This window comes from Ammodytes marinus (genome assembly GCF_949987685.1).
Source record: "Ammodytes marinus genome assembly, chromosome: 24".
NCBI lineage: Eukaryota > Metazoa > Chordata > Actinopteri > Uranoscopiformes > Ammodytidae > Ammodytes > Ammodytes marinus.
The window spans coordinates 8,942,318-8,957,468 of record NC_137228.1 but is presented as its reverse complement, the minus strand read 5'-3'; the positions used below and the strand labels follow the sequence as shown (position 1 = coordinate 8,957,468).

General features: G+C 41.9%; 2 protein-coding genes across 5 annotated transcripts in view; one reads left to right on the top strand and one right to left on the bottom strand.

The window, feature by feature from the left end:
• Positions 1 to 147: 147 nt before the first annotated feature.
• On the bottom strand, positions 148 to 4,311 carry LOC307270048 (FUN14 domain-containing protein 1). 2 transcript variants are annotated; one of them, XM_080053182.1, is made up of 5 exons: positions 3,958 to 4,311; positions 3,290 to 3,458; positions 2,963 to 3,038; positions 1,860 to 1,994; positions 148 to 1,455 (listed from the first exon to the last, which is right to left on the bottom strand). In XM_080053182.1, exons 1-5 carry the CDS (start codon positions 4,034 to 4,036, stop codon positions 1,378 to 1,380), a joined length of 537 nt encoding a protein of 178 aa, XP_079909308.1. In that variant the 5' UTR covers positions 4,037 to 4,311; the 3' UTR covers positions 148 to 1,377. The 2 variants fall into 2 exon arrangements, with proteins under 2 accessions (XP_079909308.1, XP_079909309.1); XM_080053183.1 differs by having other exon boundaries at positions 1,866 to 1,994.
• Positions 4,312 to 4,416: 105 nt separating this feature from the next.
• Positions 4,417 to 15,151, top strand: part of LOC307269664 (lysine-specific demethylase 6A-like) — a 30,418-nt gene continuing 19,683 nt past the window's right edge. For 2 of the 3 annotated variants that reach the window (XM_080052666.1, XM_080052665.1), the window contains exons 1-7: positions 4,417 to 5,048; positions 5,188 to 5,251; positions 11,873 to 11,981; positions 12,268 to 12,317; positions 12,948 to 13,006; positions 14,224 to 14,344; positions 14,692 to 14,746. In XM_080052666.1, coding sequence (XP_079908792.1) covers positions 4,870 to 5,048; positions 5,188 to 5,251; positions 11,873 to 11,981; positions 12,268 to 12,317; positions 12,948 to 13,006; positions 14,224 to 14,344; positions 14,692 to 14,746 — 637 coding nt within the window. In that variant the 5' untranslated portion in view covers positions 4,417 to 4,869. The remainder of the gene's footprint in view (positions 5,049 to 5,187; positions 5,252 to 11,872; positions 11,982 to 12,267; positions 12,318 to 12,947; positions 13,007 to 14,223; positions 14,345 to 14,691; positions 14,747 to 15,151) is intronic. The other variant, XM_080052667.1, reaches the window with a different exon arrangement.

Sequence of the window (15,151 nt, the reverse complement as noted above, 5' to 3'; positions counted from 1 at the left end):
CTAATAAATAAAAGGATGAGATAATACAGTGTGGCGATAAATGAGCCTGCATATTTTTACTTTCTGCATCATTAACTAAAGTTCTAGCTCTGCATTAATGAATTAAAGACACATTTTCCATATTATTCAAAACAAAAATCAGGCAGCTTTATTTGAAGAGACGTCCAACAGAATTCATACAGCTTGGATAACAAAATAACATCAACTCGAAACAATGAGGGATCGTGAGCATACAAAAGACACAACAGGCTTCTCAAAATAATACAAAAACGTAACACTTGAAAACATAACCGTGTATTGCACTCGTATAAAAAGGCAAAAAAAAAAAAAAAATCAAATTGTGATCAGCTGAAGTGGACTCCTATGCATGGGTGCTCTATTTAAATAATGAATGCTTTGTGCTATTGTACACTGCTGAATGCACACATGACAATAGCAGGGGGGGGGGGCGTTTGGAGTCAAAATCGCAGCTTCATTATGCTATTTAATGATAGGACTGGTGTTTGGACCCGTAATTGGGGACAGCAGGTGCTCATCCTGTCCTTAAAATGGCATTTCAGAGCAAAGGATTATGGGGGGAAAAAAAATCAGTTTAATACTCTTGTCGATGCAAAGTAGAGAATATTCACAGATGGAAAATTCAGTTGCGATATGTGAATGTCAAATCTTCTGGGAGTGGGAGAGTAACTTAGTTTCACCCCCCAGCCAGTGTCATGCATTCTTATAGTGTTTGCTTCCCTGCTTAAATTGTACATAAATTCACAGCTCCATTAAAAAAATACCTTTGAGCACTAGACTGGAGGATGGCGTTAACTTTCCACTCCAGCGCCTTCCATGTGATCTATATAAGATTTACTATTGTGTATATTTACAGCTTCAAACAGGGGTTGGCTTTATATTTACAATGGCGCCCCCACACATGCCACTGTCTTAACAATGTAAGGTCAGTGGACAGTCGGACACATGAGGGGATAGAATGATCTGGGCTCAGGTCAGTGTTAAAAAGCAAAAGAGGAATCTGCTAGTTTTTTGTGGCAGCTTGACATTTTCGGCAGTCTGTGGGTTCCACAGAATAAATAGACTTCACAGTATAATCAAAGCACTACAATGTGTACTCCAAATAGGAAATAATTAGCGATGATTGATTTGACGGTGGGGAAATTAGTAGAACAATGTTACACATGTTAATACCATAGTCACAACAGATCATGCTTAAAAATGTTCTACATGACAGCGCACACCCCATAGCGAATGACAAACACATGAGGCCCCGAGAGGTAAACAATGGAGAGGTAAAGACTGTCTTTACCTCTGTCTTAGACAGTGACCTATGTAGCGAATGTGATTGACAGTTTAGAGGAGAAACTGCCCCTGGCTTTAGGAGGCCAGGCCGAGGAAGAAGCCACCGACGAAGCCGCTCGACATGACAATGTTCCTTTTTATAAAGTCTGTGGCCTGCAGAGGGTGGAGAAGAGAGACGGGTATGAGTCGACAGTAGCTTAAAAGGCTGGTTAAAAAGGAGTGAACTATAGCTGAGAATATAGCCAATTTAGTCTTTAGTGCAGAAAGTGTGCTGTCACAGCTAATGGGTGCAGTGCCGCTAACAGAACACTAGAGGGCACTACTGATATGCATATAAAGAAAGACACCTCCACACAACCAAAGGACATCAGAGAAAAAGACATTTGGTTGTAATTAATTACATGCCATAAGTAGATTGAGTGAGCAGTTGGGTGCCTCTTCTTAGTAGGAAGAAAACAACAATATAATTAAGAAATGTTTGATTCCGTTTTTAGCAATAGAAGCAGATTAAAAATGAGCAAAAGCATAAAACAAAGAGCAAGCTTTGTTAACGGTACCTTTACCTCCTCAATGAATGTGCTTATTTCAGGAGCTGCTTTGTTGGCCTTCTTCTTCAGGTGCTTCTTTGCTTTGTTCACGTCCTTCTCCACCTTCTTCCAGTCCACCTGCACGTAGCCACTGTGATTGGCAATCTGTGGGAGAAACAAGATCATAGAAAGATATTTGGAAATATTTAAAGCAGAAATAAAGTGATAAGTTTGTTAAATCACTATTCAAACAGCAAACACGTAAACAGTATGCACAGTTCATAACACAGGTCTTCCAGTCATTCAGCAGTAATTGCCAGATACAATTTTGAGTATCCCACTCGTTTTTATCCAATAAGGAGACAGAGCGCTATAAAGAGGTGGGTCTGTGCACTTTTCGAAAATATTCTGTTCAAAATTGCCCTCTGGCGGCATGCTATGTTGCGCACTAATCAGTAACCTTTCATTGCAGTCTACAGGGCTACTGGGTCTGGTCTTATCACCTGAGTTTGTCTCTGCTTTATTACATCACTGTCTGGCGGTTTACTATGTGTCCTAGTGAGGCGTGAGCTGTGTTTTAGTGAGTCCTTGCAGACATGTCTGCAATACAAATTCTGCTTTATGCAACAAAAAAAAGGAACACTTTGTCAGGGGAGATTTTTTACTTGACATTGATGAAAACTTCATAAAATAATATTAAAAAACGGAAAGAGATGCATGGCAATGTGAAAAGCAAGTGTCTTTTTCTTGATTTTTTTAAGATTACCCAATACCCACAACCATATGAATAACTATTTTAGTGAGTTCAGCCAGTGAATCAAGTCGACGGTCGTCTCTCGTGGGAATTTATTGAAAAAAAATGTTTTCTTTTGACACAAAAATAATACATTGATGGCATTGCAGGACTCAAAAAGCTTCCAGAATCCAGATGGCCCTTGTTCATCCAGAGCCAGCCTACACACAATGCTTGGCTTTTCTGCAGCAGAGAGCAGACCGGCTGAGCATCGGGCCATACAGCTGGCATCTCAAGATGTCAATAAGGCTGGCAAAGCCTGCACTTTCAGACAATGTAGATGTGTAGTAGACAGTGTAATAATCAAGGGCACATAAACACAGTGTTATGGAGCTCTTGCCTGTAAAAGGAGGAACCCTCCTCCGACCGCGGTAGCAGCTATCTTCCCGACCCTCTGGAAGAGGTAACCAGCACACCTGTACGTGTTGAAATTAAGATAGGGGTGACCATTACACATATGCACTCAAGTCTGGCACTTTTGCTTTGAAATTGGTTATAAGATCTTTGTCTTAACACAGTCTTCTCTACCAAAAATGATTCCTCAAACATTTTTGTAATTGGTCTATCAGGTTGGCTTACTGTTTATTTATCAAAGGAAACACTGGACAGCACATTTATTCTCAAACAAAAGTGACCACACAGAAGCAAATTGGTCCCCATGCCTTACCATCCACCCACCCCTCCCATCATGATTTGGGTGGCCACTGAATACTTCTCGGCGATGGGGCCCGAGTTGTTCCCGAAGACCCTGCTCCACCACTGGTGCCTGCGGGCATACTCTGTCAGGTCCACCACCTCATACACCTCATCGTCACTCTCTGGGTCATCTGCACCTGCTATAACACAAGGATTAAAAAGTTTAAGACAAAATATAGTTAAATATTTTAATGAATAAGAAGAATAAGGGTGAATAGCCACACTGAATGACACTAAACCTCACGTGACCTGGTCTCAAACTAAAATACTCATGAACTGATGCACAAACATTTAGATTATGTTTTAATAACAGCACTAAACACTCAGCTGTTGAGACCCAAAACGTGAAAGAGACCGTAGGAATCTATTAAGCTATCTGAAAGGTAAATACAGTTACAACAAGCTAGGAGGACAGCTTGTTTATGCTATTCAAATGATTTGGGAAGCTAGCTGACTAGAGCCAAATGGCTACCAATCCAATGCAGTGCACACTATCGACTTCCTTTTCGGATTTTTTTGAAGCACCAAAGTCAAGACCGTCTGCCAATTGGATTATCTTTTGTGGAAAGAAGTGCTAAATTCCTACATAAATAGGGGTAATAACTCGTATTCGTATTTCTAATTAACAGTCTCACTCGCCTTCTCTCTGGTCCACCGTCGCCATTTTGGAGAAATTGGTTATGTCACCAGGATGTTGACAATACAAGACCACGCCCATTTGATGACGCTCTGCCACGTCAGTGAAACGCTCTGATGTTGCTCGATGGGGCTCAGGCAATTTAGCAACATTTCTGTAATTCTTGCAATTTTTCCCTTCGTGTGAGTAAGATACAGGAGCATTGGCGTGGGACTTTGGAAAGTGCACGCCGAGGTTGCACGGTGGTGAAAGGCTCGGCAACGAATGACGTCGTTTAACCTGCTTGTAAAGGAAAACGACAACTGACACCCAAGTGTCAATACATATTACTGAATAGGAGATTAATTTACCGTGGAAATTCATTGCACATTTCCAGGGAAACAATGTATTTCTCGCTTTGATGCACATGGGTGATAGACAGCTTCAGGGGAATACGTTTTGAAAATATTTTAACAGAACGATCGTGCTTTAAAATATGAGTGGTTTTCAGGGAGAATATTGAATATTTGAGAAAATAGAATGATATGGCAGGGAAGTCATATGGCAGGCTGCGGGCCCTCCCATTGGCTGAAGATGGAGGAGAGGGCGTGGCTAGAGCGGCGCGTGGGTTCGCTTGGGTGACAATTATAACAACTTTATCTTCGCGGCCGAAACCCATTTTATTGTCAAATACTCACATCTTGGATATTGTATTCGATTACTCGCATTCAACTAGCAGCACAATATCACTTTGTGATGAAAAATGTGACGTTTGAGGAGCTACCCGGAGAGCGCTTCTGTCCCCCCGAAAGGATTTACTATATCGAATCGCATCTTTTCATCCTGGAAAAAAAGTTTTTGATCATTTTGTTTCCTTCGGATTTTCTTTTTTGATTTGGCGGAGCAAACCGATCGTCCCCGCGTCGCGATTTTCCATGCAATCGTGCGGTGTGTCTCTCGCCGTCGCTGCCTGCGCTGCCGCTCGGAGTCTCGGCTCGGCTTCTTCTGGTGGTGATGAGGGAAAGAAAATGGCGGCGGGAAAAGCGAGTGAAACAGAGGAGGACTTTCCGACACTGACAGCCCAGGAGAGGGACAGTTTGACCGCGATCGACAGGTCGGAGCAGTAACCCCGTGCACTTACTAAAACACATTGTTTGAAAATTCATTGTTTTCTATCCTTTGCATGTCGTAAATGGGCTGTGAGCCGCTCTGCGAGTGATTCTGAGCCGCCTATGTTGTCTTCTTGCTTGCAGCTCACTGTTTGGATTTCAGAAGCTTCATGAAGATGGCGCCAGAACGAAGGCCCTGTTGATGAAGGTAGCAAATCTAACTGGATGTGTTTTACTATCAAGCAGCACCTTTCCACACAGGACATACTCCAACCTTCCAGCTATCATGCACGGCTGTCAATTTGCTCCTAAAGCAGCGAGCCAGTAAGAATGCGGGTGGCCCACTCGCTGAGTAGACCAAGGCCAGCTAGCCGCAGCCCCTCTTTTAGCCAGCAATGCTAGCTTTGCTAGTTAGCTACTCTCATCAGACGAACAGCAAACCTGCACCTGCGGTTTCCATTAACAGGGATAACTATTAGCCAACTAACTATGTTTCTATTGCTTTGACTAGCCTGTTAGCGACAATATCTTAATGTTTGTAAGGCAACCGCCCTTCCCTGTTAGCTGGAGAGCTAACGTAATTCCACTGTATACTTGCAATTGTACCACCAACAACACAACGTCGTCACGGTTTTGTGTAGCACACTGAATACTGGGGACACTGCCAATTAATGAGGAAACTTTTATATTGTGGCGGGGTTGGCCTATCGCGAGGGTTGGCCTAGTGTCTAACCTCATATAAATGCATATCTGGCTGTTATAACGTATGTGGAAGTAACGTAAACGCTGTTGCACCAAACACAGCACACCCGTGTAGGTTTTTTTTTTTTGGGGGGGGGGGGGGGGGTTAGCTTGTTCCCTTAGCATTGGCAGTGCTGTTTTGTCTGTGGACACACTATGTTGGGTTGGTTTTTGAGTCACTATATTGCCCCACTTAATGCACTCCAGGTCGTTTTATGTTCGTGTGGAGCGGCGTGAACGTGGTTGACAAGCGTTACAAGTAACGTTAATGGCTGGCTGCCTGTCCAAGATGGCGGGACGTGGCGGAGTGACACCGAGAGCTGTATAAGCAGTTTGATATGAATATAACGCCCCGAATCGCCTGTGTGCTGCTCAAGCATGTCCTGAGTTTCCCCATAGTTCATTTGCTTTTAGTAAAGACGTGCCGATCAAGGTGGCGTGAGGGTCCTTTGTTTACAGTTTCCCCGAGCCCCTGTTTGGCCCTGCATGTGCTCACGAACACGCACATTCTACCTGTACACAACGCACTGCTGCTGCTGCTAATAAATAAGACAAAGCCTATTTGTATTGTGACTTTCTCTAGGATGTTGTAGAGAATCGGGTGCTGTTGACAGCTCACGGTTAAGACGGGCCATCCATGAATCTGCTCGCTAGGTGGTGTGGGATACCTAGGAAGTGCAGCTGCTTGTGTAGCATTAGCTGCACGGGAGCTGCAATAAAAAACACTGGTGTAGTTTGCTTACCATGAAATATGGACAGTATGCATCGCATTCAGTGTTATTGCATCTGCTCAAACTGTAGAAGTCCTATGCACATAGAATAAGCTCATAAACACAATGTTACTCTTCTCCATTTAAGTTTAAATGGGGTACTGATGCAATGATTTAACACGTTTTTTTCCAATTTTCTTTTTTTTTCTTTTACATGCTTTTGCTGGTAAAACCTTCATAAGAATGCTCATCGCCCTCTTGAAATAGCCTACCTTTTCATATTTCAGAAAAGTCTGTTTAGTCAAATACCTTAGAATTGGTTAGGTGTTTAAAAATCTTTTGCATGTTTAGTTGTAGTGTAGACACACATTTGTTGCTGACGACAATGTTGCGGTTATGCTTGACAATGCCTTGGCTGTCCTTGTGTAGGGTGTTGTTGTCTGGTTTAGAAGCAACGCCGGATGGATATATGAGGTAGCTGGCTTATATTGTAGCAGGGCTAATGCAAATGCTATGTTTCAGATTTTTCGGACCCGATTGAGGTAACAAGTAATGGGCTCTGGGAGAAGGTAAAGCATTTGCCCAGCTGGCTGTCTCTTATTCATCCTTCCATCAGTCCAAACATGCCTACAAGCCTTAATGCCAAGCATACTTGCCTACTGAGTGCCATTTTATAGGGACAGATCTGATATACTTGATCTGTCAATGGGGCTCACACTGACCTAACAATAATTGCAAAAAAAGAGAGACCAGTCTACACTGAAAACAGTTGTTTTTGGCTGTTGTTTTAAAGTGCAGTTTTTCAAGTTTTTTTAAGCAATATAATTGAAATGTGCACAAGACAAAAGGAGAACAGTTGAGAACCAATGTCTTACAGCTTCAAGTTAACATCCACAGAGAAGAAAATGTATTGATTTGATTGGGTTGTAAAAGAAGAGAGGAGAGGACTGGTATTGAATATGCTAATGCTAGGAGTTTGGGTATCAGAAGTTGGATCCATTGTGAGCTGCAGACACTAAAGCAAATAGCCTCGCCTGTAATGCTCACACCAACCATCAAGTGATATATTTCACACACTTGCACAGCATGAAAAAACTATGCAAATTGATTGCTCAGCTGAATGATATTAGTATAGTAATTTTTGCTTTCTATTTCCCCCCAGAGGCAAAGAAGCCATTAGTTGTTGGTGTCACAGTAAAGGCTTTAATTGGCTTGGATAAATGCTTTCTGCTTGTGTGCACACGTTACACACTTGCATTAGAGTAGACACATTGCATATGTGACGCATTGCATCTCAATAGTTTTTCTTGTGCCCCAGCCTTACAAACAATTACACTCAGCAACAACTGATTCCAATGTGGCGACAATGTGTTCTGTATTTTAGTCTTCCTGAGAATATTTTGTCAAACCTGAGTTGTGCGAAGCCTCATTTGTTACCCAGCTTCACATAAAAGTGCTTGTTAAGGTTTGAATCATCTATAACTCAATTTCTGCTCATTAGTTTTGAGTGACTACCCAGTCTGGCACTTTTGCGGTGCCCGCGTCGCCCGCACTGTTGCTTCTATCTACACTCAGATAACCGTGGGTTCAACATTTTCTGACAGAACTAGGTCGCTGTATCACCCAACAGTAACTAGGAGGGCAATGACATGAATATAGAAATCTGAAATGGAAGAGGACAAGCTTCACACTGACTTGAGTGTCCATTCATTCTATTTTCTATGTGCAATTTGTGCATATAGGTTTGTGTGACTGGTGCAGGCTTGATTTGAATCGTCCACAAGCCAACCGTCCCAAGCCAACACCCTTATACACTGAGCTACTGCAGCCTCTGAATCTACAAAAGACGTAAACAGTTGTATAGAACGTTTGTAGATGCTGCCCATTGGTATGAATGTGATGCTGTAGATTGCTGTTTTTTCCCCGCATAGTTTTTTTGGCGCCCCTCCAAAGAGGATTTATCCAGCGCCAAAGGAAAATCACCAGCGCCAAAATTATAAAGAATTGAGAGTAAATTTAGCTATTTAAAACCTCTCCAAATTTAGACCAATTTAAGTCATCCTTGTAGTAGGGCTGGGCGATAAATTACATTTTGATTTCGATCACTATAATGGCATCCCTCGATCATAAAAACTAAATAATCATAATTAAACTATCATTGTTCCGCACGCCGTGGCATGCAGGCTTGTAAATGCAGCAAACCTTTCTTTCAGCCGTGTGCTCTGCCCCTCCCTCACCTAAAAAAGTGTAGCGTTCAGCTGGTCCCGAGTAGGAGGGAGACGGTGTGCAGGCTATTGTCGGGTGTTTTGAAAAACTTCTAGAAGGCAGAAATTCAGCCTTTGGTCGAGAAGAAAGGTAAAACTAATTTTGATGTCTGAAAACACTTCAGGCGCACAACAGACTAATGTGAAAGATATGTCACGCTTGGAGACGCGAGTCATGTGACATAGAGAGAAAAGCATATGCGACCGTGTCTGCACCTCAAAACATCACGACCAATTACTTTACTCACTTTAAGTCGAATCATAGTGGTCTATTATCAGGTAATATAGAAATAAGAAACAAGGGAAGTTTAAAGCTCCTTGACTCCCGCCACCACAGTCATCGATTAAGAACACTGTACAATGCAACTTGCCTATCCAGCCAGCTCCACAAGCCCTAAATATATTATGCCCATACATTCCTCCTCTTAAAAGATGTGCCCTATCAACACCATTTGCAACGGTTTATTTTTATTTTTACATATTTATTTTATTCCATTGTAAAAATATTTTTCACTTATTTATTTGCATTTTCCTTGTTTTCAGTTCAATTGGGATATGTTTAAAGTCCAAAGTCATGGTTTTAATAGAAATGTCAATGGGTATGGAAAAATCTCAGACAATTGAGAAGTTAATATTGTCACTCATCATGCTTGTGCAGGGCTGGAAGCAAACTCCCTTGGTGCCTTACATTGTGAGACACGTCTGTTTTGCTGCCTAGCTGGACTATAACTTTGTGTTTGTAATTATTTATTACATCTCTCAAAATTTACGTACAACAAGCAAACAATACATGGCTGCAAGATGAAGTCCAAAATGCTGCCCAGAAGAGTTCAAGATCAGTGACTTCTTTGGCAAATCAATGTTATATTTTTGAGAAAGATATGGCACGAAAGTACCACTTACAGTTAAATGTAATGAGTAAAACTGGCATAAACAGTACTGACTAAATTGCTGTGTCAGCAGAGTTGTGTCCACCTTGACAAAAACACGTGTGGTGTTTGTATAATGTGATTTCCTTTGGTCAGATTGGGCCAACAGTTTTACGTTGTGCATCGATCCCAGTTTCTTCACGATAGCAGCATGCGTGGAGATTGTTGGACGTTGAGGAAGGTGACAAAGACAAAACATTTGGTTGTATTTTTTACATAGAGCCTGGGTGTACCTTAAGTGTTGCCTTTTAAATCAGATCTTCCATTTTCGTCCATTGCTTCAAGTTAAACTCCAACATTCAGGGCTGTTATATTAAACATTGCAGCCTTTTTCACTGTCAACATTACAATGTGAAAAATTAAGCCATTGCTCAGCCGTGACATTTTGAATGTGTTGTTTTTGTCGCTTGTTCTTCTACTGAGTAGTTATGTAGTGTATGAACGGTTTGCCACTCTGACTCTGTTGATGTGTACATGTGTTTAGTGTAAAATGACCTAGTAGAGACAAAGCTGAATTTCCAGTGTAAACTCACTCCAACAACATCGCTGAAAATCACTGTTTTTAACCTTCAGAATTCTGATGCAACCATAGATAGTAAATAATCTGGATGTAGCATCCGGGCTGACCTCAGTTATTCACACGGCATCCAATAATCCTGGTTTGTGCGCGTCGCCATTTTGTGAGGGGGAGGGAGATAGCTGACGTATACCTCCGAGGCAAAGTGAGGGACAACGGGCGGAGAGCTGTCACTCAAGAGATCGCGCCAATACATTTTAACCTCCAAAAGAATAAAAACTAGCGTAGGCCAAAACAATTCACCCCCCTCAGTGTTGTCATGGAGATATGACCTAAACATACAGACTAAAATGGTTTTGTGGCCCAGGCTGTAAATAGGTTTAATAATGCTGTCAAAACGGCATGTTTAGCATTGGAGTCAATGAGAGATGGCTGTCTTCTGCTCCCAGCCCCCAGTGGCACTTCCTGGTTAATAGAGTTGTGGTCACTTCCTTATTGGATGCTGGTAAAAATCGCTGAGGTTGGGGCTTGGATGCAACGTAAAATAAACGTACACAATTATGTAATGAATTTTTGGCAACAAAAACCACTACCCACGAGGGCTGTGTGTGTGTGTGTGTGTGTGTGTGTGTGTGTGTGTGTGTGTGTGTGTGTGTGTGTGTGTGTGTGTGTGTGTGTGTGTGTGTGTGTGTGTGTGTGTGTGTGTGTGTGTGTGTGTGTGTGTGTGTGTGTGTGTGTAAAATAATTAGCGCAGATGTGAAGAAAGGATTTGATCACGCGTGGTTGATTGATACTGTGTTGTCTCTCCTCCACAAACTATAATTAACGTTCATTCGGTGTTGAATTATCTTTTTATTGTGAACAATTAAATGGTACAGAATTTCATAGATAACAAATGAATACCGTGCAGGGGCCAGGGAGAGAGACAAATCTAGTGGGCTTATTTGAAGCCAGCCCAGGATATTGGTTAATATCCCCCAAAATGTCTGTCTACGAGTGCAACAAATAAGACATGGATACAAAAGTACATGGATTACCATCAACAGTTGGGTATTTGAGGCATCTTCTGGAACAATTTCTAGAAAAGTTTTTTTTGAAAGGGTGGGAAAAGCCCATTCCATCATTTTGTGGTCATGTGTGACTTCAAAAAGGTCAGATTTTGGGTCAAACTTACAGGACAAATGAATGTTCAGTTGTACGTTTAGCGTAGCTTCCACTGTTGTCGGCGGTGATGGATTGATGGTGTCGCGTTTTCCTGAGCAAGGGCTTGGCAGAAAAATGTGCATATGTAGAGAGAGAAAATAAAGTCACTATGTGAAAGTGCTGCCCAACCGCTTTCAAGCGTATATATTTTTTCGTAATAGTAAATTGAAAAAGCCTAAAGCACGAGTCCTTATCTACTGCAAACTCCATTGCAGTAAGAAGTTAAGTCTGGGGACTGATAAAGATCTGATGAATATTCTTAACCCGGCAATCAGAAGTATAGCATTGCCCACGTCAGTTTACTGTGACTTTCAAAACATTACTCTCCAGGACTTTTTCTCTCTAGTGTTCATTTTCTTTGCATAGATCATTATTACATGCTCAACATATCTTTCACAACCAATGAGATTTGTGTGTGTGTGTGTGTGTGTGTGTGTGTGTGTGTGTGTGTGTGTGTGTCCCCAGGCTGTCCGCTGCTACGATTCGCTCATCCTTAAGGCAGAGGGCAAAGTGGAGCCCGAGTTATTCTGCCAGCTCGGCCACTTCAACCTCCTCTTAGAGGATTACCCAAAAGGTGAGTAGTACTCTAGTGTTTTTTTTTATTTTTTTTTTCATTCGACCTTGCATTAATTTCTGAGCACCTATCCCTTCCAGTATTTATTCGTATCATTTCGTCTTCTTTTAAAAATATATTTGCAAAATTTAAAAAATCCCAATAAAAATTGAAAGATATAATTGCGTAGCTAGTTTTCAGTGGATGCACAGCCCGGCTCCGTATAAACCTTGAATGTTCTCAATGGCATTGTCATGGTGACACAGATAAACTCTCATTCCTCTGCCCTCTCCTTTTGTAATTCCAGCATTATCGGCATACCAGAGGTACTACAGTTTACAGTCAGACTACTGGAAGGTGAGAGACACACACACACACACACACACACACACACACACACACACACACACACACACACACACACACACACACACACACACACACACACACACACACACACACACACACACACACACACACACACACACACACACACACACACACACACACACACACACACACACACACACACACACACACACACACACACACACACACACACACACACACACACACACACACACACACACACACACACACACACACACACATAATCTTGCTTTCCCTTCCAAGCGTTCTCTCTCTCTCTCTCTCACACACACACACACACACACACACACACACACACACACACATGAAGGGTGTGTGTGAGAGGGATGCAGGTTTCGAGTTTCACATCTCAACTCATTTTGAGCGTCTCAGAACTCTTTGCGGTGAGACTGATGGCTAGTCATTGCTTTTATCTGATTGCTCAACTGTGTCGAGGAGTACTTGCAGGTTACGTAAACATGTAAGACTTTTGTTCATAGTAGAATAGTATCAACATAACTTGCAATCCACTTGCAAAGGAAAACAAGTAATATTTAAAAATAGTTTATTTAATGTAGCTATGCCCTAATCAATGCATCCTCTCTCCTAACTACCCAGAATGCTGCCTTTCTGTATGGCCTGGGAATGGTCTACTTCCACTATAATGCCTTTCAGTGGTGAGTACCGGCTGTCTTTGACTAATGAGTGTGCACTGCTTTTATGTTTTTCATTAAGAAAAAAGGGGTAAAGATTCCCTTCTTTGGAGCAATCGTGACTTTTTTCTTTTTTTTCTCACTGAAATCTATATAATCTGTATAATACGTTGTGGCTGGGTAGCGTAGCATAACTACTGGAAACTGAGCTAGCCTGGTGCAGTGTAAGGATAACAACAGCCACCTACCAGCACATCTAAAGCTAACAAAAAAGTAAAAGGAAATTGGCCTTTATCGAGAGGGTTGAGGGGTTGACTATTATTATGGCGGGAGCAGTGACTTCCTGGAGTCTGCTTGTTGCCTGGAAACAGCTTCCGACTAAAAAATAGTTTTTCCACTTGCAGTTTTTGCACGGACAGATTTAGAGATGGAGAGTGTAGAGTGGCTGGTTACGAACCATGCAGTATGCGAGCTGTGCCACACAAAGATGTAATTTATTAGTAATAAAATAAACATTAAATCACGTTACACATTCTACATTCAAGTTGAGAGGTGACGCTCATTGCAATTGAATAAGAATTTTTCCTTCCTCATTTCTCGTTTATTTTTTTATATACAGTATTCTTTTTGTAGAGGGGAGACGAAAAATAGTGAATTATTTATGTAATGCTGGTTAAAAACCGTATCAGGCGTACTCAGCAAAAAAAAAAAAGTTCATCCATGTATGCAAGGCTTTTAAAAAAAAGAAAAAAAAGAAAAAGTCTGCATGTTTTTGACCTTAACGGCTATAGTCAAAGTGTATTTCAAAATGCAAGTCCAATATTGTGAAATAGGACGTCCCGCTAGCTTTGCGATATGTTTTCTAGTTAGTGGTGAAGGTAGAAGCAAATTAAAGCTCCCATATGCCCACTTCTTGCAGCAGCAGCAATAGTGGATTCAGCTGGCGGCAGCAAGCAACACAGCAGAACAAGTTAATGACAAATGAGGCTGGGAGCTCTCTCTCTCTGTGACTGTGGGGGGGAAAACATCTTTAGTATTCAGTTCAAGTGGGCAAACACGCAGTGTGACTGGAATGAACGCGGGGCTTTCCGAGCAACAGAAATGCTTTTTTTTTTCACACCTTTTTAGTCGCCCTCTATTTAGGGTTTTTATTACGATTCCACTCTAACTGTGTGTGTGTGTGTGTCTCTTTAAGATGTTGTTGCCCTCGGTAACATTGTGTGTTTTTTCATCTCCTATAGGGCGATCAAAGCATTCCAGGAGGTGCTGTACATTGATCCAGGCTTCTCCCGGGCCAAGGAGATCCACCTGCGATTGGGTCTCATGTTCAAGGTCAACACAGACTATGAGTCAAGCCTCAAGGTAAGGCACCATACCCACCCAGCATGGCCTGATGCTAGCTTGTGATGTTGGGTTAAAATTGTTCTCCAACCAGCCAAAGAAGAACAATACTTTAGACTGTTTGGCGGTGTTGGAATCCAAATGAAAAAGCCAGGTTGCATTACTTATGAAGCACGTGCAGGCAGTGTTATTGTCAACAGCAACTTCGAGATGAGCTTAGCAACGCGCCGTTGGTTGACTTGAGCCGCTCCAGGAAACTAGTGATAAATATAGTATTGTGCTGTTGCTACCGCACTGAAAATTGAGGAAATGTTTGTGTGTGTGTGTTCGGTCACTGACTTCTCCCTATGTTTTCTCTAATTTTTCAGCATTTTCAGCTGGCTTTGATTGACTCCAACCCCTGCACTTTGTCCAAAGCTGAAAGTAAGCATTCTTTGTCATGCATTTTTTATAATAAAATAAAATACATATTTTTTCCCCTTCTTTTAAATGTTTTTATATGCATTACACATGGCAGTACATTCATTATTGTGGTTTTAGATATCAAAACAAACAGGCCTCTTCTGCAGCCTGAATGTGTCTCCCCGTACCACAGTATTAGATTGTGTTCAGCTTACCGGGGCATTATTTGATATGCCGCTGCCATCTCATCTCTACCCCAAGTACCTGTTACCTTGACGACAGCGATATCTTTTTTTTTTCTCTCTCTCTCTCTCTCTCGCTTGTTTGCCTTTGCCTCATTCATCGTGTCCCCCTCACACACACACACACACACACACACACACACACACACACACACACACACACACACACACACACACACACACA

Excerpts from the sequence above, each read along its gene's own strand:
- LOC307270048 (XM_080053182.1), bottom strand. The coding sequence starts at position 4,036 with ATGGGCGTGGTCTTGTATTGTCAACATCCTGGTGACATAACCAATTTC. Across the intron at positions 3,459-3,957 it reads GACGGTGGACCAGAGAGAAG|CAGGTGCAGATGACCCAGAG; the intron begins GCGAGTGAGACT and ends CTTGTGTTATAG. Across the intron at positions 1,456-1,859 it reads CATTCATTGAGGAGGTAAAG|GCCACAGACTTTATAAAAAG; the intron begins GTACCGTTAACA and ends CACCCTCTGCAG.